This window comes from Citrus sinensis, chromosome 3 (assembly GCF_022201045.2).
Source record: "Citrus sinensis cultivar Valencia sweet orange chromosome 3, DVS_A1.0, whole genome shotgun sequence".
In the NCBI taxonomy this organism is placed as follows: domain Eukaryota; kingdom Viridiplantae; phylum Streptophyta; class Magnoliopsida; order Sapindales; family Rutaceae; genus Citrus; species Citrus sinensis.
This window is the reverse complement of record NC_068558.1, coordinates 39160847-39186557: the sequence shown is the minus strand read 5'-3', so window position 1 is coordinate 39186557 and position 25711 is coordinate 39160847. Positions and strand designations below refer to the sequence as shown.

The 25711-nt window shown below is 34.9% G+C and overlaps 5 protein-coding genes across 7 annotated transcripts; 2 read left to right on the top strand and 3 right to left on the bottom strand.

The window, feature by feature from the left end:
• Positions 1–516: 516 nt before the first annotated feature.
• LOC102610591 (soluble inorganic pyrophosphatase 1-like) lies at positions 517–1333 on the bottom strand. Its single transcript, XM_006478935.3, has one exon. It carries the CDS (start codon positions 1238–1240, stop codon positions 575–577), a length of 666 nt encoding a protein of 221 aa, XP_006478998.2. The 5' UTR covers positions 1241–1333; the 3' UTR covers positions 517–574.
• Positions 1334–6542: 5209 nt separating this feature from the next.
• Positions 6543–7460, bottom strand: LOC102610284 (FAS1 domain-containing protein SELMODRAFT_448915). The gene has a single exon (XM_006478934.3). The coding sequence runs from the start codon at positions 7362–7364 to the stop codon at positions 6615–6617; it is 750 nt and encodes a 249-aa protein (XP_006478997.2). The 5' UTR covers positions 7365–7460; the 3' UTR covers positions 6543–6614.
• A 1207-nt stretch (positions 7461–8667) lies between these two features.
• LOC102615146 (pentatricopeptide repeat-containing protein At5g27270) lies at positions 8668–14928 on the top strand. Of its 3 annotated transcripts, none has more exons than XR_008053614.1 (8): positions 8668–9370; positions 9575–10982; positions 11150–11461; positions 11880–11984; positions 12068–12155; positions 12847–12975; positions 13395–13459; positions 13947–14029. XR_008053614.1 is itself a non-coding variant. In XM_006478860.4 (8 exons), the coding sequence occupies exons 1-8, from the start codon at positions 8843–8845 to the stop codon at positions 14502–14504; spliced, it is 3186 nt and encodes a 1061-aa protein (XP_006478923.2). In that variant the 5' UTR covers positions 8668–8842; the 3' UTR covers positions 14505–14928. The 3 variants fall into 3 exon arrangements, 2 of the variants coding, with proteins under 2 accessions (XP_006478923.2, XP_006478924.2); XM_006478860.4 differs by having other exon boundaries at positions 12847–12968; positions 13947–14928; XM_006478861.4 differs by lacking the exon at positions 13395–13459 and having other exon boundaries at positions 12847–12968; positions 13947–14093.
• Positions 14929–15267: 339 nt separating this feature from the next.
• On the top strand, positions 15268–18093 carry LOC102614839 (NADH dehydrogenase [ubiquinone] iron-sulfur protein 6, mitochondrial). Its single transcript, XM_006478859.4, has 3 exons — positions 15268–15454; positions 17428–17512; positions 17623–18093. Exons 1-3 carry the CDS (start codon positions 15341–15343, stop codon positions 17730–17732), a joined length of 309 nt encoding a protein of 102 aa, XP_006478922.2. The 5' UTR covers positions 15268–15340; the 3' UTR covers positions 17733–18093.
• A 140-nt stretch (positions 18094–18233) lies between these two features.
• LOC102614551 (uncharacterized) lies at positions 18234–24202 on the bottom strand. Its single transcript, XM_006478858.4, has 8 exons — positions 23704–24202; positions 23505–23600; positions 22707–22817; positions 22315–22624; positions 21216–21306; positions 20295–20625; positions 19743–19891; positions 18234–19023 (listed from the first exon to the last, which is right to left on the bottom strand). Exons 1-8 carry the CDS (start codon positions 24034–24036, stop codon positions 18510–18512), a joined length of 1935 nt encoding a protein of 644 aa, XP_006478921.2. The 5' UTR covers positions 24037–24202; the 3' UTR covers positions 18234–18509.
• Between the last annotated feature and the right edge of the window lie 1509 nt (positions 24203–25711).

Sequence of the window (25711 nt, the reverse complement as noted above, 5' to 3'; positions counted from 1 at the left end):
TTTTCATTTAGCCGAACAATAATATTTTCTGAATGAAAATGCATATAGAATTTTATTTTATAAGTAATTACATATGCATATAATGCCTACAGCACTAACTAATCTTTTACAATAACAATATACACATTAATCCTTGACGCGAGGGTTTAAAAATCTTCTTGAATCATAATAAAAGTAGCTATGACTAACCATCATTAATTTGGAGATCTTTTTTTATTACCTATATATATATAAATAACATATCAATATGGCGATGACATGGAAACGAAAATTTTGATCCATCCCACTATACTTTTTAATTAATCTCATGATTTAAACTTTAGAAAAATATAGTTAATGAATAACAAGGTTTTGAATACATATCTGCTGTTCAAAATGCCATATATATAGCTCATAATAATAATCAAATACCATATTTTAATTAATCAAATGACTTATTATTCCAACTGATGGACAGGGACTTTTCCATCGAGAGACAATTAGAAGAAATATTGAAAATAAATAAACAGCGTGTGGTTGTTGATGAATTAATTGATTAATAATATGCAAAAAAGGGGAAAAAAAGAAAAAATCTCTATCTCCTGAGGGATTGCAGAATGTACTCGGCATAAAGGTCCATGGAGTACTGAATGGCATCAAAAGCAATCTGAGGAGGCAGGAACTCGTTAACAGCAACCTCTTTGTTCTCATTCTTCTTATAATCCTCAAAGAAACGCCGTATCTCCATCAGCCGGTGAGGTGGCAACTGTTTGATGTCTGTGTAATGCTTATACTCGGGGTCGTCAGCACAGACGGCTATGATCTTGTCGTCCTTCTCCCCTTGATCGATCATGGGCATCAATCCGATGGCCCGGGCTCGCAGATAACTCCCCGGAATGACCGGCTCTTGCATCAGGATCATCACGTCGAGGGGATCGTTGTCTTCGCAGAGTGTCCGGGGAATGAAGCCGTAGTTGTGTGGGTACACGACCGATGAGTAAAGGACTCTGTCGACTTTGATGAGTCCTGTTTTCTTGTCCAGTTCGTATTTCACTTTGCTGCCTTTCGTTATCTCCACGACGATGTTGACCACTTGCGGGGCTCCGGGGCCTATTTCGAGATCGTGCCACGGATGTGCGGCCACTGATCTTCTTGAGAGCGTTGACAGGATTCTTTCGTTCAGTTTCGGGACTGGACGGTTGCCTTCTGCTGCTGTTTGAACCGGAGGTATTGGAGGTTCGGTTTCGGGTTCGTCACCCATGATTTAAATTTTTCTTGATTATTATTATTATGGTTAACGAAGATATCTATAATAATAATAATAATAGATCAGGAATGTGAATTAATATGCTAAGAGAGGAAACTAAAGGACTATATTTATAGTGTTGAACGGATGTTGATGGAGAGATCCTACTTATACGGGTTAATTTTTACAATGGCTGGCCAATAACTGGACAAGTGCCGCGTGTCTGATAATGAGAGGAGGTAGCTATGCACCTCCACTACCTTTCTGATGAACAGGTCGAACGTATTAGTTAGTTGATTATCTGTTTAGGTATAATGAGATTTTGAATGGAAAATAGAGGGAGATTATATATCAATAGTTCTAGACTCTCAGAATTTGAAGTTGGGCAACTAATCTTTAACTGCCTTCTTCTAATTTGGTTAATGAATTTGATGTGCTAATTACATATGAGCGACCACATTAATTAGAGCCCAAATGCATGTAATATGATGAGACTTTTAAAACTCAACACACCTCCTGTTATGACTTCAGTCTGTTTTAAAATGTGACGAGACTCGTGCTAAATAGTGATAACACCGGGAGAACGTTAAGAAAAATGGTAGCTTTGCCCACCGTTTTGCTTCTCTCCTTCTCTCAACGTGCCAAATAATTTTTAATGTTAAAATATAAATAAAAAAGTAGAAAGTGACAAAAGAAATGTTAAAATGTAAAATATATAAGAAAAAGTGGCATCACTCTCTCTCTCTCTATGCCTCCAGATCGTCGCTGACTCTCTCTCCCTCACTCTAGATCATCTTCGCTCCCCATCATTTCTCCACCAAGTCGCTCCCTAACACTCCTCTAGAATTAACTATATTACAATACATCAGTACAATTAATTCTTGTTAGAATTCTTTAAACTTAAAAATAGTATACACTTATTCAACTTGCTTCTCCATCTCATATCTTGTTACACATAGAGTCCTTTTACTGAAACACTTGGCATCTACTTGCCATTTTAATTCATATTTCCTTCTCAATGCATTTTCATATTACTTCACAAATTGCTTCAAATTTATTTTTGAGTTAACAAACCCATCAAAAAATGCATTTATACTTTCACTTTGCTAAGTTGTTGACATTCCTGTCAAAAAATAATTTTCAAATAGTATGGAACCCAACGATGCCGCTCCTCATAAAAATCATTTAAACAATCATTATCCCATAAATCATATATCGTAATCATGTCATGCCAAGCTTCTTCAAACACAACAAGTTTCAATGAATCATAAATAGTAGAAAGCAATAAAGAAACAATACATTCACGTTCTTTAAAAGCCCCTAACTTCTCAAGAATCTTCTTCATTATATGGCACAAACACCATCAATGCTTAGTCATAGGAAAAACATTCTCAATTGCCTTTTACATTGCTTTGTCTTAGTTTGTAATGATATCAATGCGAGGAGAACCAAACGCCTTAAATAACCACGTAAATGTCTCCATATGCTCGTGTCAAATCAATCTATATCATAACAAAATAGACTGGTCATAATGATTAACTCCAGCAAAAGAAGCAAATGGCATGCCATACTTATTAGTAAGATATGTGGTGTCAAATGTGATAACATCTTTAAAATATTTGTAAGCTACCATACTCCTCAGATCTGTCCAAAATACATTCTTTAATCAATCATGATCATCCAAATCAATGCTAAAAAAACCCCTTGCATTATGCTTCCTTTTTCTGGAAGTACTTTAGAATCGCCATAGCATCTCTTTCTCCAAGCTACAGTTGTCTAACTTTGTCAATAAGATTTCTATAATCTTTTTTCTAGAAATGAGACATTTTCATATCCACTAGCTTCAACAACAATAGAATTAAAATTCTGGGTAATGTTAATTCCCACACAATCATTCATTTCAATATGTTTTTCTGCACTTGCACTAATGCTACGGTTACAAGGAAAATACTTAGTTTTGTCCAGACTCAATCCATGATTGTGTTGAAATTTTAAAATTTGAAAAACCCATTTTCCATTTTCATTTACACAATCCCTAATTTTAGTATCATAACTAGTTTTCACAATAGGCTTCAACATATTAGTAGATTTACTTTCTAACTTGCTGTTACGGTTATATACTAATATTGGGTATTTTACATTTCCATCACTCCCTTTCTTGCTAGTTAGCTTCTTCACAAAAAAACCATTCTTGTTTACCATAGGCTTTGTAAAACGCTTACATTTCCTCATGACTATTAAATAATATCCTAAATGTTGGCCCATATTTTTCCAGTTGCACATCTTCGACTCTGGCCTCATTTTCCAAATTTTTCATTTCTATAAAATAATTAATTTTTTTATTAAGAATAAATTATTATAAATAGTTACAAAATTGTGGTCCAGCAAAAAATTAATCCATTAAGTTTCTAAAAATTAAAATTTTAAAATTTCTAAATCAAATAAAATTTTCATTATTATTTATTATTATCATTTAACTAGTAAATTGTTTCTAAGAATATTAAGTAAAATGCAGGTACATTTCTATTATTACTGATGTAAAGAAAATACTATTTAAAATAAAAAATCACTCTTTATAATGAAGTAATTATCAGTTTTGGGTTCTGCTTCCAAATCTAGATCGGCCTCTTGGAGAATTTGTGTAGAATTACTTCCACGAGTATTAAGTAAAATGTGCTTCCGTATTTGGGTCAAGTGTGATGTTGGTTGTGGTAGCCGCAAGAAAGCGAGGAACTAGTAGCACTCGTGGGTGGGGATGAGTAAGTAAAGGAGAGAGTGAGGATGAGTAAAGAAGATTGTGATGCACGTCGTTTTCAACTGCTTCATAAAGCATGAGTAAGTTTGTCATTTTCTATATTTTTTTTAAGGGTTCCTCTATGATGCTGTAATTTTTTTACAGCATCAATAATGTTTTTAATTGTGCACCATTGGATTTAATCAATGGTACACAATATTTGTAGGTAAAAATAAAAATAAAAATAATGGTAAACGGTTAACAAACGTGCAAGGGGTGGAGAAGTTTGTAAAATAACTATGACCACCCTTAGAGTTTGAAACAATTTCACTTAAATAGCATATTTTATTTAAAATTATTTTTCAATCCCCCTTTAAATTTGAAATGTGATAATCTTTTTTAAATAAATCTTCCAAAATCTATTACCATTAAGTATAAAATATAATGGTAGGTTATTTAACACAAATCAAATAAATAAGTTGCAATTGCAAAATCTATATATGATATAACACTAATAAATAACACAACTAAGTACATATAGTTAAGTAAATGTCATAATTACATCAATAAACTCATTGTTGAGATTGCTTGTAACATAAAAATTACTTGATCAAACATCTTTTAATAAAATTTAATATCGTATATTAAAATACTCATTATTTTATATAATATTAAGCGCCATTGTATAATTGATTATGAAGTATATATCATTTTTAACACCCATTTAACATACTTATTTTCTGTACTTTATATTTATCTTACAGTTAATATCCTTACATGGTGGGAGTTTTAAGTTTTATAAGCTTATATATTTTTATTTTATTTTCAAATATCACTTTGTGAATTTCATAAAAGTTAAATCGAATATATATTCCTAATGAGTTTTAGTTTATGAATCATGAAAAATTATTTTATTGATATCCTTGGATTGTAATTATAAAATTTTATGTTATGAAGAGTCATTACTTTTGTTATTATAGTTAATAGTGACAATAAATAAAATATTGCCTCCGATAATATTTACGTGGGAAAAAAAGTGAAAGAAAATTATTTATATTTTTAGATTTTTATTGACATGGTCGAAAATTATCTGAGCTTTATAAAATTTAACTTTCACAAGCTTGTTTTCATTTTATTTTCAAATGTCTCTTTGTTAATTTCATAAAAGTTAAATATAACACATATTCCTAATTAACTTTAGCTTATGAATCATGAAAGATTATTTTATTGTTATTCTTTGATAGTAATTATAAAATTTTTATGTTACGAAGAGTCATTACTTTTATTATGATAATTAATAGTGACAATAAATAAAATATCACATCAAATAATATTTAATGGACAAAATGAGGAAAAAAATCATTGCATGTTTTTATATTTCCATTATAAAGATATGGTTTGGGATACTTTAACTTAAAATTTTAACACAATATTTGAGTCACTAATATATCATAATCTAATGGTTGATATTGAAAGTCAAAACAACATTTCATAATGTTATATCCTCCATCATTGAATTGCATGAAATAAATAATTTAATTTTTTGTTAAAAATTTAAATCAAAATATTTCTCACTTTATAGTTATATAGACATATATATTTTTCAATAATAATTGGTGAATAAAATATTTCTTATTTATTGTGACTCATATAGGATTATTAATAAAACACATATAAAATAGTTTATTGAAGTGCCTTCTATTATCATTATTGTTTAGGTATTAATGATTTGTAATTAAATTCATACAATACAAATTATTATAAGAATTTGTGTTAAATAACCTACTTAATATTATATTTTATACTTAATGGTAATTGATTTTAGAAGATTTATTTAAAAAAGATTATCATATTACAAATTTAAAGGAGGGCTGAAAAGTAATTTTAAATAAAATATACTATTTAAGTGAAATTATTTCAAACTCTAAGGGTGGGCACAATTATTTTACAAAAATTCTCTACCCACTTGAACGGTTAACAAGCTGTTTACCATTATTTTTTAATACAAATATTGTACATCATTAATTAAATCTAATAGTTCACAATTAATACATAATCGATACTGTCAAAAAATTTCAGCATCATGGAAAAACTTTTTTTTAATATTTTCATCCATATAAAATTCTCTCTCTGCCAAGAGACAGCCCAAACTTCACGGGATCCCCACAGCTTTTGTCACTTTCACTTTTTTTTTTTTAATAAATTTTTTTAACATTAAAAAATTGTCATGAAGCTTGAGAGAAGAAAGAGGCAAAACGGCAAGCAACAGATGTCGTTTCTCTCAGCCTTCGTGACAATAAGCATTTTCCATGTGACAGATACCCATCCTAGACAGTTGAAAATAAGCAAACCCAATTGAAAGTTTGGAAAAGCTGCCATCCATTGACTGCAACTATTACCAGATTTGAAAGAGAATAGTATCCTACGGGTGAGAAATCTTTTATTAATATTTAGCGACTAATCACGTGCTTCTAAGCACTCAACGTAAAAATCAGATGAGCACTGAATCAGTGTTCTGAAAATATTTGGGAACCGTGACGTGATTTTGGAGCTCCAGGACTACAATAAAATGGGCATCTTGCAGAATACTAAAGTAACGATCGAATACTAAATTGACTATTTCTACAGACATTTCAGAATAAATATTGTTTCCAATCAAAATATCAAAACCATAGCAAAGACCAAAAAGAAGTTGGATATTATTCCCCCACAAGACAGCCTCTGTGAATAGCCAGCAGCTGACTTCTGCTTTGGCGTGCCTGAATCTGATGGTTGCGGCGCAATCAGCGGAGCCTGATCCGCAAAAGAGGGAACCGTGGATTGCGCCGGTGATGCTGTCGGGGGTAAGGCCACGACAACAGGGCCGGAGGAGCTGTTTGATGAGCAAGAAGGTTGAGATGCTGATGAGCTGATATTATTATTTAGCACTCCGTCTATGCCATGGCATCGGATTGAAGAGCCTGCAGTGCATAAATTTGGACTAGTAACTCTCACATTGTTAAGAAAAAACCTCTTCCTTCCACCGTTAGAAATCCTGAGCATGTAATCCGGCAAAGAACTTGGGATCAATGAGCCCGAAGGAATACGCTCGAGATCCTCGAAAAGCAAGGCTGACGGGATCGAATGTCGAAGCAAGAAATCGTTGGTGGATTCTTGAAGCATGTCCGCTGTCGACAATATTTTGTCCTTGGGCATCAAGAATGTGACGTTCCCAAGATTTGTTGTGGTATTTGGAGACATGTTAACGAGCATGGCAAAACTGAAGTAGTTGGCGTTTTGCATCTCTTCCACGGCCACAACAAGGTCTTGGCTCCTGAGGATGGCTACGGGCATGGCTGACGAGACGAGTGCCATGACAATAATTATCAAAAATGTCATTTTGTTTGCCATTATTATTGCTTTCATTGTGGACAATTGTGACTGGCTTTTGTACTTTTAAAATTAATGTTAGCTTATTGGGCTGCACGCATTCTTGCTGCTTCACCGACTTATAAGTTCATTCGTCCTGCATTTTTTGGAAGGGGTAGTTGTTTAGGTTTTTAATGTTTTATATATATTTCCTTCAATATTAGTGTGATATAGCCGACGGTTTATTTTCTGGGCTCCTGCCACCAAAAGTGTACCAAATTTCGAGGCTTATTTAATCTACAATTTTCTTCTTCTCAACTTTTTCAAAATAATGCAATAAGAATGAGATAGTATAGTTAAGGTTTGAGACTGTGAATCTGGTGAAGTATCATCCCTAATGGGGATGAGATTTAAGAAAAATGTTAAAAGAGACATATTGTGCGATAAAATGCGGATAATAACGGGATAAATTTAGAATAAGTGAGTAAACCATCATCAGTTTTAACTTATCTTTCTTTTATTTTGTCTAAACATTGTGCCAAGATTTAATGGCTAACATTTAAAATTTACAGCCGCGATGGTTTGTAATAATATTTGTCGTCACCGAACGATGCCCATCCTTTTCAAATTGAGAACTTTTAAAATACATCAAAGGTATTATATATGTAATTCCTAAAACAACTAAATGATGTTATACTGTATAGATTAGGTTATGATTTCTGCTCTCCTATATTTTTAAAGATCTTGTACTACATGTCATTTAGTATTTATGTATAATTAGTATTTAACCACTTATCTTTTTTAATTTACTAACTACCAATTAGTTGAGTGAATTTTACTCATAATAAGATCATATTTAGAATCTTATCCATGTTAAAAAAAACATCCAGATGAATGATAGTTAAATTAAGTTCACTTAGGGGGGTAGCAATTCTGTTCGATCCAAATCGTCGGTTTTTATAGAAATAATAATCTTATCTGAATTGCTTCAATTTTCAATTTGATTCAAGTTTTTCAATTTTAAACTTTATTTTCCTTCATATTTTCTAATTTTTTCTCATATAAACCAATCGATTTTTCAATTTTAAGAATCAAACCAATTTTTTTCAGTACAACTATTTTTTTGGCTAATACAAAATTCACTTACAGACAATCATCAGTTGGTTGTATTACACATAGGATGTATCAAATCAAACCCGTGGTTTTGTCCGATGGGTCATGGGCTGGCATGGACACACAGAGCTGGCGGGTCATGAGTGAGCAGTGGCGTGCCCAGCCCAGCACAAAGTAGGCCCAAAGTGTGGGCCCCGCGTGCCGTTGTGAAAGGCCCGCTAGAAGCATGTAAATCAAATTTGTGGAAATAAACGTAATGGTGGTTATCTCTCACCTCTCCTCTGCAGCTCTGCTCCCTTCATTGAGGTCTCACACTGTTACGAATTGATGCCTCTGAAACTTTCTTTGACGTCTCAAAATTTTCCCGCAAAAACTCTATGTTCCTCAAAACTACAACCTCTAGTATCCTTCAACTCTAACAAATGGACTCCCTCAGCTCCACTTTCATTGCAACCACCACCCACTTCCAGTTCCAGCATTGGAACCCAAAACCGCCCAAAAAAAATTCCAAAATCTCCTTAAAGTCAAGAGTGCGCCCAGACCCCTGGTCCTTAAGCGACGGCAGCGACATTACTAAACCCAAACCCAGATCAAAGAACCCCAAAAGGCCTCTCTCCGACGACAACGCTCGTCGAATTTTAAAAGCCAAGGCTCAATACTTGAGTGTGCTGAGGAGAAACCAGGGGCCGACAGCAGCCACCCCCAAATGGATAAAGCGAACGCCGGAGCAGATGGTGAAGTACTTGGAGGATGATAGGAACGGCCATTTGTACGGGAAGCATGTTGTGGCTGCGATTAAGGCCGTGAGAGCCATGGATGGCAGCCGGAATGTGAGAGTTGTGATGGGGAGCTTTGTGGGCAAGTTGAGTTTTAGAGAAATGTGTGTTGTGTTGAAAGGGCAAAAGGGTTGGAGGCAGGCCACTGAGTTCTTTGCTTGGATGAAACTGCAGGTGGGCTTTTGCCCTTTTTATAATTTCTGTTTACTAAAAATGAAATTGAATTGATTTAGGAAGCTACCATTAGAACTTCCCTTCAGTTATGAATTGATTCAGTCTTATTTGTGCTGAATTATTAGCACGTCAAGATAGGGAAAATTATGGTATTGATAAGTGCTTTCACTTTTTCTAAGTAGCTGAAGCTAATTTCTTGAACAGTTAAGCTATCGCCCCTGCGTTGTTGCTTATACGATTCTTCTGCGATTATATGGGCAAGTTGGAAAGATTAAGCTGGCTGAACAGACCTTCCTGGAGATGCTTGAAGCAGGATGTGAACCGGATGAGATTGCTTGTGGTACCATGCTTTGTACATATGCCAGATGGGGAAATCATAAGGCTATGTTGACGTTTTATTCTGCTGTAAAAGAAAGAGGAATTGTACCCTCTACAGCAGTATTTAACTTTATGCTCTCCTCTTTGCACAAGAAATCATACCATAGGAAGGTAATAGATTTGTGGAGGCAGATGATGGATAAAGGGGTTGCGCCTACTGATTTTACTTACACACTAGTTATCAGCTCATTTGTTAAAGGTAGTCTCCTTGAGGAGGCTTTGAAGACATTTAATGAGATGAAAAGCACTGGGTTTGCTCCTGAGGAAGTAACTTATAGCCAGCTTATTAGTTTGAGTATAAAACATGGTAAATCGGAAGAAGCACTAAGTTTATACGAGGACATGAGGAGTCGTGGGCTTCTTCCTAGTAACTACACTTGTGCTTCGCTTCTGTCTTTGTATTACAAAAATGAAAATTATTCTAAAGCCCTTTCTCTCTTTTCTGAAATGGAAAAATTCAAAGTTGCTGCTGATGAAGTAATCTATGGTCTGCTCATTCGGATATATGGAAAACTTGGTCTGTATGAGGATGCTCAGAAAACATTTGTGGAGACTGAGCAGCTGGGCCTACTCAGTGATGAAAAAACATATTTGGCAATGGCGCAAGTCCATCTTACCTCGAGGAATGTTGAGAAAGCTTTGGATGTTATTGAATTAATGAAATCAAGAAACATGTGGTTATCAAGATTTGCTTATATTGTCATGTTGCAATGTTATGTTATGAAAGAGGATTTGGGCTCTGCTGAAGGCACGTTTCAAACTCTGGCCAAAACTGGACTTCCTGATGCTGGCTCTTGCAATGACATGCTGAATTTGTATATAAAACTTGACTTAACAGAAAAGGCAAAAGGTTTTATTGCCCATATAAGGAAAGATCAAGTTGATTTTGATGAGGAGCTTTACAGGTCAGTTATGAAAATATACTGTAAGGAAGGAATGGTGACGGATGCCGAACAGTTCGTAGAAGAGATGGGCAAAAATGGATCGTTAAAAGATAGCAAATTCATTCAAACATTTTGTAAGATTTTGCACGGTGGATGTACAGAAAATGCGGAATTTGGTGACAAATTTGTGGCATCCAACCAACTTGACTTGATGGCTCTTGGGCTGATGCTTAGTCTATATCTCACAGATGACAATTTCAGTAAGAGGGAAAAAATCCTGAAGCTATTGCTTCATACAGCTGGTGGCTCATCAGTAGTGAGTCAACTCATTTGCAAATTTATTAGAGATGGTATGAGATTAACTTTTAAGTTTCGCTATTGATTATAAGTCATTTTGGCATGAAGTTAGTTGCGTATAGTTTTTTTTATTTGTTTTTATGTATGTATAAGATAGGTGTTGAAGCAATAAATTGAGAAGTTGGTATATCTTGAAGACTGACATTGATATTTTACACAGGTGACATATCCAATGCAGAAATTATTTATGATATAGTGATGAAGCTTGGTTACATATTGGATGATGAAGTAACCGCTTCTTTGATTGGCTCATATGGGAAGCACCAAAAGCTAAAAGAGGCTCAAGATGTCTTCAAAGCTGCTACAGTTTCATGTAAACCTGGGAAATTAGTATTGAGATCAATGATTGATGCATATGCCAAATGTGGTAAAGCTGAGGATGTTTACCTACTTTATAAAGAAGCAACTGCACAGGGGTGTGCTCTGGATGCTGTTGCTATCAGCATACTTGTGAATACGTTGACTAATCATGGTATGGCTGTAAATATCTTCAGCAGAGCATCTAAACTTTAGTCCTTTTGTCCATTGCATGTAATGAATTTTTAGGTTAAAAATCATAAGTTTTACTGTCCTATGTATAAATAAAGATATTAGTTTACTGATAGAGATAACCTGGTACATAGCTTGTTTTCTGCCAAAAACCAGTACTTTTTGGAAAATTTTCTTGTCTGAACTTTGACCAACTTCTTGTTCACAAAATAATGTTCATGATGTGCATAAGGTAGTGATAGTGTATCCAGTCATTTGCGATTGAAATTATCACAATCATGTCATAGGTACACATGCTATTCTCTACTATAGAGAAGTTTGGAGGGCAGCATGTGAATTTTCCATTGCAGGTTGTTATATCAATGCTTTGTTGATTAATAATGAGATTAATCTATCTGCAGGAAAACATGAACAGGCTGAGATTATTATCCATAACTCTTTTCAAGATAACTTGGACCTTGATACCGTGGCATACAATACCTGTATTAAGGCAATGCTAGGAGCAGGTAAAAGTGACATTATCTGTATTTAATTTAGATGGATGCATGTGTAAGAAATCTTGCAATGACCTGCAAGTATAATTTCGCAGGTAAGTTGCATTTTGCAGCCAGCATTTATGAGCGGATGCTGTCTTTCAGAGTTCCTACTTCAATTCAGACATACAATACAATGATAAGGTATCGTGTCTTTTTGGCTCTTTTTTGGGTTTTATGGCCAGAAAGAAACAATTGTATTTGAGAAAGAGAAAGGAAGGAAACATAGAGAGTATGTGGGATAGAGCTAGGCTTTGGGCACCAATTTGGGCTTTGGTCGCAAAGGACTTTAAAATTTTCTGTTATCTTTTTTCATGTTAATACATTTAATTTGGGAGGGAGTTTGTGTTAATTGGGATAATTTGTATGGATTGTTTTGGATTGGAGAATAATGGTTTCTTTGTGGGTATTGGAGGGGCTTTGCATTGATTATTTTGCTTCCCCTTTTCGTCTCTTTCGATTTTATTTTTGAAGACATGGTCCACCTAAGTAATCTTTATATTTTTTGTTTAGTATACTCAGATTCTTCTATATCTATTTATATATCAAAGTTAGATTTATAACCCCTCTCTCCTTCCCTCCTTCCCTCCTTCCCTCCCTCCTGCTCTCTCTGCGTGTTTATGTTTGCGCATGTTTGTTTACTTTTATGGATCAGACATTATTCTATTCACTGATTAGTGAGTTTTTCTGCATGTTTTATGAGCATGGGAGGAAACATATTCCATGTTGGGGCTGCCAGAATATGAATCGAGAAATGTTTCGTCTTTCGGACATTTACATGTGTATATACCATTCTTATGAATTTTCTGCTTCTGTTGGTTCACTTTGGGTTCAGTGTCTATGGAAGACGTAGAAAACTGGATAAAGCTTTAGAGATGTTCAACACAGCTCGTAGCTTGGGTCTGTCTCTCGATGAGAAGGCATACATGAATCTTGTCAGCTTTTATGGGAAGGCTGGTAACAGGCTAGCTCCATCTCCATACTGATTAATTTTCTTTTATTGTCTTAGCATCTTCAAAGAATGGTGTTCTTCCAATTCTAGACAATTTTTTTTTTTAATATTACCAAAAGAAGTGTCATTACAACTATCCATGATATATATTTATGGTTCTTTCAAGATGTGCTTAGTTCATATCATCATGAAGACTGTCAATGAAACATCATTTTGTGCATCAATCATCATGGCTGATCACTCTTAGCACCTATAGATGAATTGATACATGAAAGACAAGCCAGTCACATAGTTGGATTGTTGTATTTTAATACATGACTGATTCATTCCTTTTCTAATATTTTGAATATCTAGTAGTTAAATTTGTTGGGTATCAGATTCATTATTTTGTTTAAGTGTTCTATAGCTTTATTATTTTACTCATTTTGCAGGTAAAACTCATGAAGCATCCCTTCTATTCTCTGAAATGCAAGGAGAAGGGATAAAGCCAGGGCTGGTATGCTCTTAAAATTTTCCAAATTCTAGCTCCTATAATAAAATAATCTGAATATAATATAATCGGTAAACAATAATTGTTTTTTAAAATGTTCATTGACAGGATTACTCCGATTCGACGTTAGGAAACCTAATTGCTTAACAATATAAAAAACGGATGATATCTTATACTATTCTCCATCCATGTCTCTTTCATGATAGTTTGGGTATTGGATCTACATTACCAAGATCATTCATAAAATATGTGTAAGGCTTCTATTTTGTAAACTAAAACAATAAATAAATAATTGTTACACTCGGTATGAGTCCATTTGTTTATAGTGTGAAATGTTCTGAAATAGTCTCCACATGGTTATCAACTGCATATCTTTTTTTTGGGATTGTCCAAATTCTTTAAATTTCAACATGTACACTTGTACTATCTGGTAAATTTATTGTTTCTGGATGATGTATTAATGTTCTCTCCCTTCTTCATTGAGGAACTGCAGATTAGCTACAACATTATCATCAACGTATATGCTGCTGCGGGACTTTATAACGAAGTTGAGAAACTAATCCAAGCCATGCAGAGAGATGGTTTTTCGCCCAACTCTTTCACCTACCTTTCCCTCGTACAAGCTTATACAGAGGCGGCCAAATACTCAGAAGCAGAGGAAACAATAAATTCTATGCAGAAGCAAGGGATTCCCCCTTCGTGCACACATGTCAACCACTTGCTATCTGCTTTTTCTAAGGCGGGTCTGATGGCAGAGGCTACAAGGGTTTACAATGAATCACTCGCAGCTGGTATAATTCCTGACCTTGCTTGTTATCGGACAATGCTGAAAGGTTACATGGACCATGGATACATTGAGGAAGGAATAAACCTTTTTGAAGAGGTCAGAGAGTCCTCAGAATCAGACAAGTTTATCATGAGTGCGGCTGTGCATTTATACCGGTATGCAGGGAAGGAACATGAAGCGAATGATATTTTGGATTCAATGAATTCTGTGAGAATACCATTCCTGAAGAACCTGGAAGTTGGATCAAAGATAAAACCCTCATAGATCCTATTGTATCTAACACTTAATACAACTGAATTCTGGATATTCTGATTTGAGGCAAAGGACTTATGATGAAGAAAGGCCAGGTAATAGTTTACTGGTCGGGGAAATGGTCATTGGATTGTACCTCTGGTGGTATATGAGGTCTGAAAGTACAGAGATACTGGTGATAGCTTCTTGCAAACGGCGCTGATATTTGCCTCCAGACGTTGGATATGCAGTGCATGGGAATCAGTAGCTGCAGCCTGATACAGCTGCTGATCACGAGCCTGCATCATTAAGATATGGTGATCTGGTTGATGAACACGAACGCTGGGATACCGTAATCAAGTGTACAACATGTGAATAATTGTATAGAGTTTTATGAATGCATCTCTATATAGTTGATTGATTAACAAATTAATCGAAGAGACTGATATTTAGATAACTCATTGGAGCATGAACCCAGAAATTAGGTCTTAAGAAGCTAGATCGTGGTTTCAAGAATGTTCGAAATAAGAGAATTAATTTAAGCATTCATATTTATTTAGATTTTAGTTAAATTTAGATATATCATATTCATTTAAAAAAAAAAAAGGTTGAGGTAATTACAATACAATCCGAGAATATTAGACTTTTTATAGTCAGATTTTAAACTAAAATTTAGAATTTAAAAAAATAATTAATTATCCTTTCATTTTTTATTTTTCCGTCTTCCATGGGCGGTGTGGGCCTAAGAGTATAGCCCAATATTTAACTAAATCCGAGGCCCATTTAATTTTTGAGGGTACCATCTTGCTTCTCTCTCTCTCTCTCTGCTACTGCTGCTGCTGCTGCGGGTAAAATAGCAAATAACAACAATGGCGTCGTCTTTGCTGAAAATCCTAATCAAATCGTGGAATTTGCCATCAACCACGAGAAATTTGACCGCTGTAGCCAATCAGATTAGCGAACATACTGCCAAATGGATGCAGGTTCATTTTCTTTACGGATCATTTTTAAAATTTTTTAATCAGAAATTTTAAATCTCATTTATTTTGTTTCCTCTTTGATATTAGATCTTTTTTTTTTTCTAACATGTGTACATCCGTATTTTTTTCTTAATTTTCCAATTGGAGCTAAAAATATATCCTTTCCAGATTTGAAATTCTCCGTAACAAAATAATCAAATTGTTGATTGTTTGAATAATCTTTTATATTTATTTTTTTATGGCCACTAATGGAAAAAGCAGTCATGTGGTAACTCGCCTAAATTTTCCTGACATGTATTTAATAAATGCGACTCTTGACACAATTTTGGTAGAGTAATTTTCATACATGATGGAGGATAGGGTAGTCATAGATTCAGTTTTTACAATTGAAAAATAATAAGAAGAAGAAAACTTAACATGAGACAAACTGCTATTTCTAATTTGTTGGACATAGGCACTGGATTTATGATCAACTTTCACACCACTGTAATGCTTTTTATCATAGCAATTATATTATCTTCCTGGAAGGGGGAAAAAATTCTTTGAACTCCTAAGATGTTTTGAGTTTCAGTGTCATTGGGTAGGAGATTAAGGACTGGCTCATGTTGAATTGTACTCATTTTGAGAACTTTATCATATAAGAATGCAGGCTTGTGGTTCTTTGGGTTATAGATATCTGATTAGTGTAAACAACGAATGTGGAGGGTGAAGCATGTTTAGTTCAGTGGTGGGATTAGCAGGGGAAAAAAGGGACTCTTAAAGCATACTAAAACTGTCATTTCATGTAGGTTAAGGAATATTGACTTTTAGAATGGTATCTCTTTCTGATTTAAAAAAAATGAAAATCTAAAAGCAATAGCTGAAAATTATCTATTAGTAAAGCTAATTTCATGTCTATAAATTAAATTCTTGCCTTAGGCACATGCCTTACGTTAGTTGGCTTCTCATTTATGCTGATTTATTTTCATGTGGGTCAGATGGCTTAGTCCTCCAAATATTTGGATTCCTTTTTGTTGCCTTAGAGATGATATTTCATTGTGCTTTGCATACCCAGTTACTATAAAAAAAGTTATCATTTCTACCTGTTTTCAAGAAATATTTATGGTGATCAAACTTCGTAACTGAGTTGTTGAAGTAGATAACAAATTTGTTTGTGGACTGACTCTATAGTTTTATATTTTGGAATTTTACTCAACTGTTCAAATTAGAAGATTACCAGACTTGAAGTATATTTTTACGATAATACATCAAGTGGATTAGATTATGTAAAGTTTCACTTTTTCGCCATAGGTAAAATTATGATCATTTCAGTTCAAATAACTATTTTGAAGAATCTGTAGCTGTTGGAGAAAACCCTTTTGTGCGATCTTAATTTTCTCCGACCTCTAAAAATCCTAAGTACTAATTTCTCATTTCTGTGACTTCCATTCTCACTGGCCATAACTTGCATTTGAAAGCTCTGTTTGTAAGATTAATTTCATGTCAACTATCCTTATTGCAACATTTTTCTTTTTCCCTATTATTTTATTAGGCTGGTCAAAAATTTTTTGATGAGGAACCAATAATAGTCTCTAAACTATAATTGAAAACTTTTTAACATTACTAGTTATAAAATTTGTATCACTGTATGGATACATTTTAAATAATCATTTCATTTGCAATGCCACATCAAAATATCCATTTTGATTCCAAAGGAAATCCCAGTTGGTTTGGCCTCTTGCATCAAGGGTTCAATGCAAAGGTAAATGGAGCACATTATTAAAAAAAAATTCTAAACATTTGATTACAAAAGCATTAGTTTGTAACAATGATTTTTTTTGGCTGAAGATACGACTCACCATGGACCATTTGTTTGCAGTTGTTTTTTGTTTTATTATGTAACTTTCTTCCACTTGGGCAATTCAATTTTAGTCAGGTCTGGGATCTCCTAATGACTGGTGAAATAGAACTGATTAAACTGTTTTTTTTCTTAATAGGATGTTAGCAAGAAATCACCGATGGAATTGATCAATGAAGTTCCACCAATAAAGGTTGAAGGACGAATTGTGGCTTGTGAAGGAGGTCAGTTTCTTTCCGTGCTATCTCTTGCAATTTTAAACGATTTTTTCTTTGGAGTATATCTTGTTTTTGCTCACTGAAATTTGTTTTGTTTGGGCTGTTTGTGATTCTAGACAGCAATCCTGCCCTTGGGCACCCAATTGAGTTCATATGCCTTGACTTGAAGGAGCCAGCTATCTGCAAGTACTGCGGTCTACGCTATGTTCAAGATCACCATCATTAGGAGTTGTTTTCCCAGCAATGACGGTGTCACTAGGAATGTGGGTGGTCTCAGATGTTAACTGTCCTTTGTGACAGTTGCTGGGGGATGATGTTACTGAGCTATAACATTATTTGTGATTGTTACCTTGCTTCAAGCATTTTCTGCTTTCAAGCTGTGAATCATATGCGCACGCTGGTTATGTCCATCTTTAGTATCTGGAAAAATAAGGATTCGATGCACTAAATTATTATTTACGTTAAGTGTTTTTGTAAATGTACTTGATTGATCAAATTCCTTGTCTTATGTGCTACTGCAGTAACCTCAGTGCGGGTTATTTGCAAGGCTTTTCCCTCTACTATTTGGATAATCATTTGTGACGCTACATCATTGTCTCCAACATCTGAGTGTTCGTTTATGGGGCTTTTTCCGCTATCTACAGATGTTCTCCATTACACTGTTACTTTGGAGAAAGAAATGAGGAAAAATAATGTAAGAAGAAAAAGATCAAGAAAGAGAGCAGAATGGCAAACTAAAAATCTATTATTATACCTGTAAATTACTTGACAACAATTATCAGAACTGAACAAAATCCCCCACAGAAAATGGGGGTGGTTTTTTAAGGTAATATGATGATCTAATAAAAAGAATGAGATAAGTTAACATTACGGTGCCCACAACAAAAAGATGCACCACGCTAAATAGCTCAACATCAGATCCATATTCAGAAATGGAGATGCTCATCAATCTTTTCTTTTAGCCCACAGATCAAAAGTGCCTTACTAAAATAAAGAATATGACTCAGTTGCTTCCTCCGCCTGCAGCTGCAAGCTTTCTTCTCTGCTGGTGCTCCGCTACTTTATAATCTACAACTTCACGAAACAGGGATGGATCAAGCACACAATTCTCGCTGCCGTAAACAGCTGCTTGGACGCTTGCCATTAACTTTGCAATTTCCCTTCCAGAAAACCCTTCAGTTTTAGCTGCTGCTTCCATTAAGATATCATCAGTCAAGCCCTTAATCTCTATCTTTTGCTGTTCACTTTTGAACAATCTGTGAACCAAACCCGGTTTTCTTGATCCAGCTTGAGCGATATACTTGTCCAAATAGAGCTTTAGCAACTTAAATCGTTCCTCTTGACCAGGCAAAGGGAATTCCAGGACTTCATCAATTCGGTCTGCCACTGCTGAATCAAGATCACCAGGACGGTTAGTGGCGAGTGCAAGAACTATATCCTTGGACTGGTCACCAGTACGGAAAAGAAGAGCATTAAGTGCACTTCTTTGAGCTTCACTCATGTAGGTTTTGTTCCGCCTACAAAATTTTAAGTAGATGAATTCAATCTCTGCCAGGTTTTCCACAGGAACATAAAGAATAAAAGTTGTTTTCATTCTATAAGAAAGGCTTGAATGCATCTGTATACCAATTTAGAAACTGTCAGTCATTTTGATAGTGTACACATGAAATATTTGAATTTTTAGTTTAATTGCTGCCTTGGCTTTTGAAGTAGTCGGATTCCCCCCCCCCCCCCCCCCCCCCCCCCCCCCCCCCCGGGCCCGTGCAAAATCATTCCACAGCATTTTAAGACAATTACACTATCCTCAAATTCATGAAATCAGCATATTGATTTCTGTTTCCAGCACCCTTGCCACAGAAACCCATACAAGAATGGCATTTAAGCTCATTGAGACACTCCCTGTCTCCCTGATCTAAGGCACAATCACAACTAGCCTACATGTTGCAATGGCATATACTAATGAGAGTACAAAATCATTCTAGGAAACTTGGCTTTGCCCTCACCAAAGAATTCCAAAACTATGCTAGAAGATTGAAAGACTCAGATATACAACATGTAGCATTTAAAAATCAAATGCCATGGTCATTCCAACTTGGATTGCCACTTGAACAATTTGGTCATTAAGGACAAACCAACCTCCTATCAACTCACCAATTATACTGGAATATGCAGATTTCTTTACTAGTTTCAACTCTTAATATCTTTAGATAATCTAATTAAGTCATATGTCACTTACTCGCATAAAAATGCATCTGCTTCATCAATGAACAGTAATAAACCCCTCTTAGACTTCTTAGCCCAATCAAACAACTGGTGTATCTTGGTAACTGCCTGTGGTCCCAGGGGAGCAACATCTCCACCAGTCATCAATGCATAGTCTAATCCCTGCATACAAATTAAAAATTAGCTAATGAAGAAAGGATTAACAAAAACTGAATATTCCTCATAAGCTGCCTTGATAATGGTATGACGATATATGAAACAAAACAACCACAATAAACATCCAGAATTTCTCCTTTTGCATTTAATTTGCTTTCATAATGATCTTTTGTTTTAGCAAACATCCAAAGTTTCAAACCATGAACAACAAACAGATTCATAGCCATCAGACTTCCAAAGATAACCATAAATGCCCAAGGTCTAAGTCACAAGTATAAAGCAATTTTTTTATGGATATTATGCTGCGTGGAAAAAGAAGAAAAGAGGACGCCTAACAATGATAAGTCTCAAAACAGAAAATATCAAGAGTCAAACTTGGCCACATAAAAAAAGTGGACTATGATCTTACAGATTTACGAGCCAATTCTCTAGCAGCCATAGTTTTCCCTGTTCCTGGAGGACCATAGAAGAGCATGTTCCGAAATGGTGCATTGTGCGCTTTTGTATTGGCAGTTGCTCCAGACAGCTGTCGAATTCGTTTCTGAAGAGATGGGTGTAGAATCACATCACCAAACCCATTTCCATTCTTTGAAGCCAACTCTTTATCACCACCACGTAGAGACTTCAAGGTACGGGAAAACAAACCTGACCAAGGATATTTCCCTCTTGAGGACTCCCTTATCAGTGATGGTTGCCCCAATATTCTATCCACATATCCCCAAATCACCTTAGCACCTTCTCTGCATAGTTAAAACGAGACACATATAAGCTACAAAGCTCTTCATACAAAAGCATCTTATAGTTTAATATAAAAGAACTTGGGAAATATAGCCGGCAGCCTGCAACTGCGAGGATCTCCAGTCTATTCACATGTGCTACAAGAAATTGATCAAGAATCTATATGGCAAAACCATAAATGAGAAGATAAGGAAACATCAAACAAGGTCTGAAGAAGTGAAGCCTGCTATAAGCATTAGGGCACAAGCATGCAAACATACAACAATTTTTCATTTCGTACAACAGACATCAATCATGACCACTAAAGTGTAGAAAGAATGTCAAGGTTTCATCTTGTATAATTTACTTCCAAAGCAAAGCATGGAATCTTCAGAAAGAGACAACCACAAAATGGTAACAACAGTTATAGGCATAGCCTCCACATGATTAAGGAAGCATTTGGAACACCAGCCCAACCCAGGAAATATTTATTTGAATAAAATAGACACCATTCAAAATCACATCAAGATATCCTCAGCTTCAACAGGCAAATCCCACACATATATGTGAAACAATACATGTACAAAACTTCAAGTACGAGTTTTTTATTTACCTTGTTGTGTAAATCCCTGCTGCAAGAGCAGTCGCTCCCCCAACAGCAACAACCAGCTTATTTTGGTCGGTTAATATGGCTCGCAAACCTCCTGCATAAGATAGACACATACAAAGCAATGAGTTTTTGAGTAATAACATTTAAACAGGTGACATCAGAACAACATTAAGCATTGTATTTAATATATATTCTCATTAAGCTAAAATGTTGGAATACCCTCTTTAGAAAAAAGGTATCCAATAGTGGAAGTGCAGCTGATAGCATAGATAATTATGTTTGAAGAAGCCGATAGCACAGATAATTATGTTTAAAGAAGCAGCAGGGTGGGGCGTGTGGGGTGTTAAAGGAACAAGGTACCTACGTACTTATTTGAGGTTACCTATTTCGAGAGAGAAAAAAAATACCTATACAATCATTGCTATTAGCAAACCTTAACTCTTTACGAACATTTTCTTTAAAGAAAGAAAAAGAAAAAGAGAAAAAAGAAGAAGGAAAGGAAAGAAAAGAACAGGGCAGATTGTAAAAGAAGTTAACAGTAATGATCATACCATACAGAACAGGCGGTGACCAAGTCTCCCACCATAAGAAGGATAGATCCCAAAGAGGTCATTAGCAACATTAAGTTTACTCTGAGACCATGAAATGAAACTAACAAGTATCACCTCTAGGAAAATTTGTCCCTGAAATGGGTTTAGTAAGTTTCAAACTCACAGTTATTCCCCTCGTACCAACCAAAAAGTATTACCTGTAATTCACTGAATTGTGACTGCCAAAACCACAACAGGAAACATGCAAATTTGTGTCACTTGGACATAATATTTCAACAGAATTTGGAGAACCACTTCCTCCCTCCAGAGGATGTGATCAGGCATTTTAATTCACTCTTGTCATGACAAGTTGTACACCTTTTAAATTAAGAAGCTTATACAACCAGGGCCCAAATTTGTCCACTTAGTATTTTGAAACCTTGTCTAATAAGAAATCACATTATCAAACTAAAATCAACTAGGAGATATTGTAATGCCATAAAAGCATTGGTTGTAAAGAGATCAATTATTTAATCTTCCTTGAGTTAAAGTGAATGAAATTGAATTTATACCCCCAATATGATCAAAAGTAGTATTTATGGCAGCAATCCATTTTTCTCTTTCTGCATTTGCACGATCTACTAGCATTCTCCTGTTCACATCTTCAGCAAGCTTAGCCTCATGTGCTCTCCCTTCTGCTTCTGCCATTGCTCTCACCCGGATTGTTTCACGTTCTATCTCAGCCTTTTCCCTCTCTGTCTGTCGCTTTTGAGCTTGGATCTGCTCTTCGGTAGCTCGTCGAGCTTGCTCCAGCCTTATTGATGACTCTTCTTGCATTTTTACAAGCTCTTGGTTTCTGGCTCTGTGATATTCATTTTCAGCCTGTAACAAGTGCCAGTCAAATTTATAAACATGTCTGAAACAAAAATTACTAAGTGAACCCCAAAGCATAAATGCTCCATGCCTGCATCCTCTTCCTTGCCAATTCGTCCTCATAACGAGCCATCTGCGATTTTGTTTGTGCATTATGCTGAGCTAACTTTCTCTGCTCATCATATATTACCCTTTGCCTCTCCTGCCCAAGCAAAAAGTAAAAAATTCAATAAACGAAATGTTTTAACTATGTTCCAGAGGTGAACATAATAAGTCAGTGGAAGCATAAAGCAATTATGTTTATGTACAGATCAGGTAATCAAGAATGCTAAATAGATCCAGCTCCTTTTCTTTGTTTCACCAATTATTTTAACCTCTAAGTTAAAAGACTAATTGTGAAAGCTTTCCCAAGCCAGTAAATACACCAAGATAATAGTTGCAGAAATTAAATGTGAATACTACTTTAGAAAGTATTATTAAAAAAAAAAAGGCCATGAAATTTATCACTTCAAATTCACACAACCTATATACTCAAAAGGACATCTATAATGCTGCCATGCTACAGCAGGAAATCAAGTCTTAATCCTAAAACTGCCCAACTTGAACAGAATAAACAAATGCAGCGCAAGAAAATTTAATATATGAGCCTAATCAATAAATAATCCCATTTATAGAGAACTAAGTCATGTTAAACACTACATATAGAAAACTTTGCAAACTACTTCTAGTATCCAATTAAAATGAAAAATTAGCCTCAACTTGAATAAAGGAACAAACGAGTTCATGCAACTCGAACATTATATTCTTCTAAGGGCACTGCAACAAGAAATATACTCTTCAAGAACCTCAAACACGAATAAGGAAGGAGGATAAGAAGTAAGCATCTCACATTTTCGGCTTGGGCCTGCATAGCCTTATATTCAGCAGCCTTTGCAGCTAGTTCTGTTTGTTTTGTCTCTTCTTGCTTCTTCATAAATTCAAAAGCCTACATGAAAATATATATATATTTGTAAATCACCAACATAAAGCAAACAAACCCCATGTATAGGGATTTAAAAATGGTAAAAACAAAAGGTCAAACTCGAAACCTTTTTGGCATTAGGAGAGGCGCTGATCTCCCTCAAAAGCTTGGCACCCCGCTCCAAGGGCTCCGGGTCGAAGCCGGCAGAGGTCGTTCTGGGTTGGTCATTCCTAACTCTGGCAGGGGCAGGAGCAGAAGCCGACTTATCTCCAGCCGCTGCTGCAGGTGGCTGAGGCAAATCGGACGGTTGAGCTTGCCCAGATTGAGAAGAAGTACCAAAAGAGAAAGGGGAGAAGTTCAAAGGGCCATCAGCAAAAGCTGTGTTGGGTTGGGAACAAGCAGAAGCAGAGGCTGCTGCCAGTGCTGATGATATTAACCCTATTGCATATGCTTTCCCCATTTTCTTTCTTAACCAAAAATTGGAGTTCTTTCGAACTCCGAACGTTGAGTTGTTAAATGGGGGAGTTTTATTTATTGAGGAAAATTCGGCTTCGGGAACAAGCAAATAAGGTGGTGTCTCGTGTGGTGTTCCATAGAAACAAAAGCAGAGTCAAAGATAGCTCAGGGTTTTTGTAGGGTTTGTGTTTAGGGTTTATGGCGGTTTTCTGATAACAGGTTCATCCGGACCGGATTCATACAGGTTCGAGAAAATCGGTTTGCTTTTTTTTTTTTTTTAAAGGAGCCAGTTGATTTTTTTTGTTAGAATCCACCTAAAGTTACATTTTATTTCACTTTTCTATTTTTGTTTGAAATCCGTTAAGAAAACTAACGAAAACTTTAAAAAATAACTATTTTATCCCCAAAATGAAAATTACAATTTCACCTTAAAAATTACAAAAAATAATCAGATTAAATTTAATTATTTTCTCCATCGGTCAATAAAGAAATTAATTCAACAACCATCAAATACAAGGTTTTTTTAATATGTCTATAATTAGAATGCTAAATTATAACAGTAGTATTAAAAATAGTTCAATCTCGCAAACCATCAATTGAATTTAAGATAAGTAGAGTTTTATTATTCATTGAGTTATAATCTCTAGTAGTTAAGATTTTTTTGTACTTCATTAACATACCAATAATGATATTCATCATTAAATCTGATTATTTTTTACATTTTTTAGGGTGAAATTGTAATTTTCCTTTTGGGGGTAAAATTGTCATTTTTTTAAGTTTCCGTTAGTTTTCTTAACGGATTCCAAACGAAAGTGGAAAAGTGAAACAAAATGTAATTTTAGGTGGATTTCAGCCAAAAAAGAAAAAATTGTGTATTTTTAAAAAATTTTGAAAAAATAGATGGACGGTGGATATTTTCCCTTGTTATAATTATTATTGTTATGTCTATATCTCTCTTACAAAAGTAATGTTTGTTTCATATTACTGATTTTAGGAAGTGAGTTTCAAAAGTAGTTACATAATTGTACAGGATGTGTGTATCACAACTCTTGAAATATTTTACAAGTTGTGTTTCATACTAATCAATTCACAAAGTGTTATACACACAATATCTTACAATTCGAAGAATACATTACTAAATGTACGACCAATTAGGGGTGGGCATATTTTAACCGAACCGATCCAAACCAATCCAAACCAACCATTTGGATCGGTTTCATTAGTAAAAAAACTGGTTTCGGTTTATTGGATTGCAAACCGACATCACTCGGTTTGGATTTCGGTTTGGAAGGATTCCAAACCGATTCAAACTGATCCAATCCAAAAATATTATATAATTACATTATATTCTAAGTTAAGCAATGTAACTAATTATATTTATCATTTTATGCAGATTTTCACAAATCAAAACTAATTAGGCCATAAGTTTTGACGGACAAGATGCACAATATTTTAATTGTCAAATGTTGTTCAACTTTATTTTAATTTTGAGTTTGTTTTGAATGAATAGGTTAAGAACTTCTTTATTAGAATGTATTATGTTGTAAACTTATATGGATATATCTTTGAATTGTTATGTAGATGTCAAGGTAGATATGAATAATATAAAAGAGGTATCAATTTGGATTACGGACACAAAAAAAACAAATAATTTAGGTAAAATAATAAAAAAGAAGTGG

Bases quoted from the DNA above. Each gene is read 5' to 3' on its own strand.
- LOC102610591 (XM_006478935.3), bottom strand. From the start codon at position 1,240: ATGGGTGACGAACCCGAAACCGAACCTCCAATACCTCCGGTTCAAACA.
- LOC102610284 (XM_006478934.3), bottom strand. From the start codon at position 7,364: ATGAAAGCAATAATAATGGCAAACAAAATGACATTTTTGATAATTATT.
- LOC102615146 (XM_006478860.4), top strand. From the start codon at position 8,843: ATGGACTCCCTCAGCTCCACTTTCATTGCAACCACCACCCACTTCCAG. The intron at 9,371-9,574 runs GTGGGCTTTTGC...TTTCTTGAACAG, and splicing joins TTGCTTGGATGAAACTGCAG to TTAAGCTATCGCCCCTGCGT. The intron at 10,983-11,149 runs GTATGAGATTAA...TATTTTACACAG, and splicing joins TTGCAAATTTATTAGAGATG to GTGACATATCCAATGCAGAA.
- LOC102614839 (XM_006478859.4), top strand. From the start codon at position 15,341: ATGGCGTCGTCTTTGCTGAAAATCCTAATCAAATCGTGGAATTTGCCA. The intron at 15,455-17,427 runs GTTCATTTTCTT...TTTTCTTAATAG, and splicing joins ATACTGCCAAATGGATGCAG to GATGTTAGCAAGAAATCACC. The intron at 17,513-17,622 runs GTCAGTTTCTTT...TTGTGATTCTAG, and splicing joins AATTGTGGCTTGTGAAGGAG to ACAGCAATCCTGCCCTTGGG.
- LOC102614551 (XM_006478858.4), bottom strand. From the start codon at position 24,036: ATGGGGAAAGCATATGCAATAGGGTTAATATCATCAGCACTGGCAGCA. The intron at 22,818-23,504 runs GTGAGATGCTTA...TTGCTTGGGCAG, and splicing joins TGCAGGCCCAAGCCGAAAAT to GAGAGGCAAAGGGTAATATA. The intron at 19,024-19,742 runs GTAAGTGACATA...AAAATTTTGTAG, and splicing joins GCAGATGCATTTTTATGCGA to GCGGAACAAAACCTACATGA.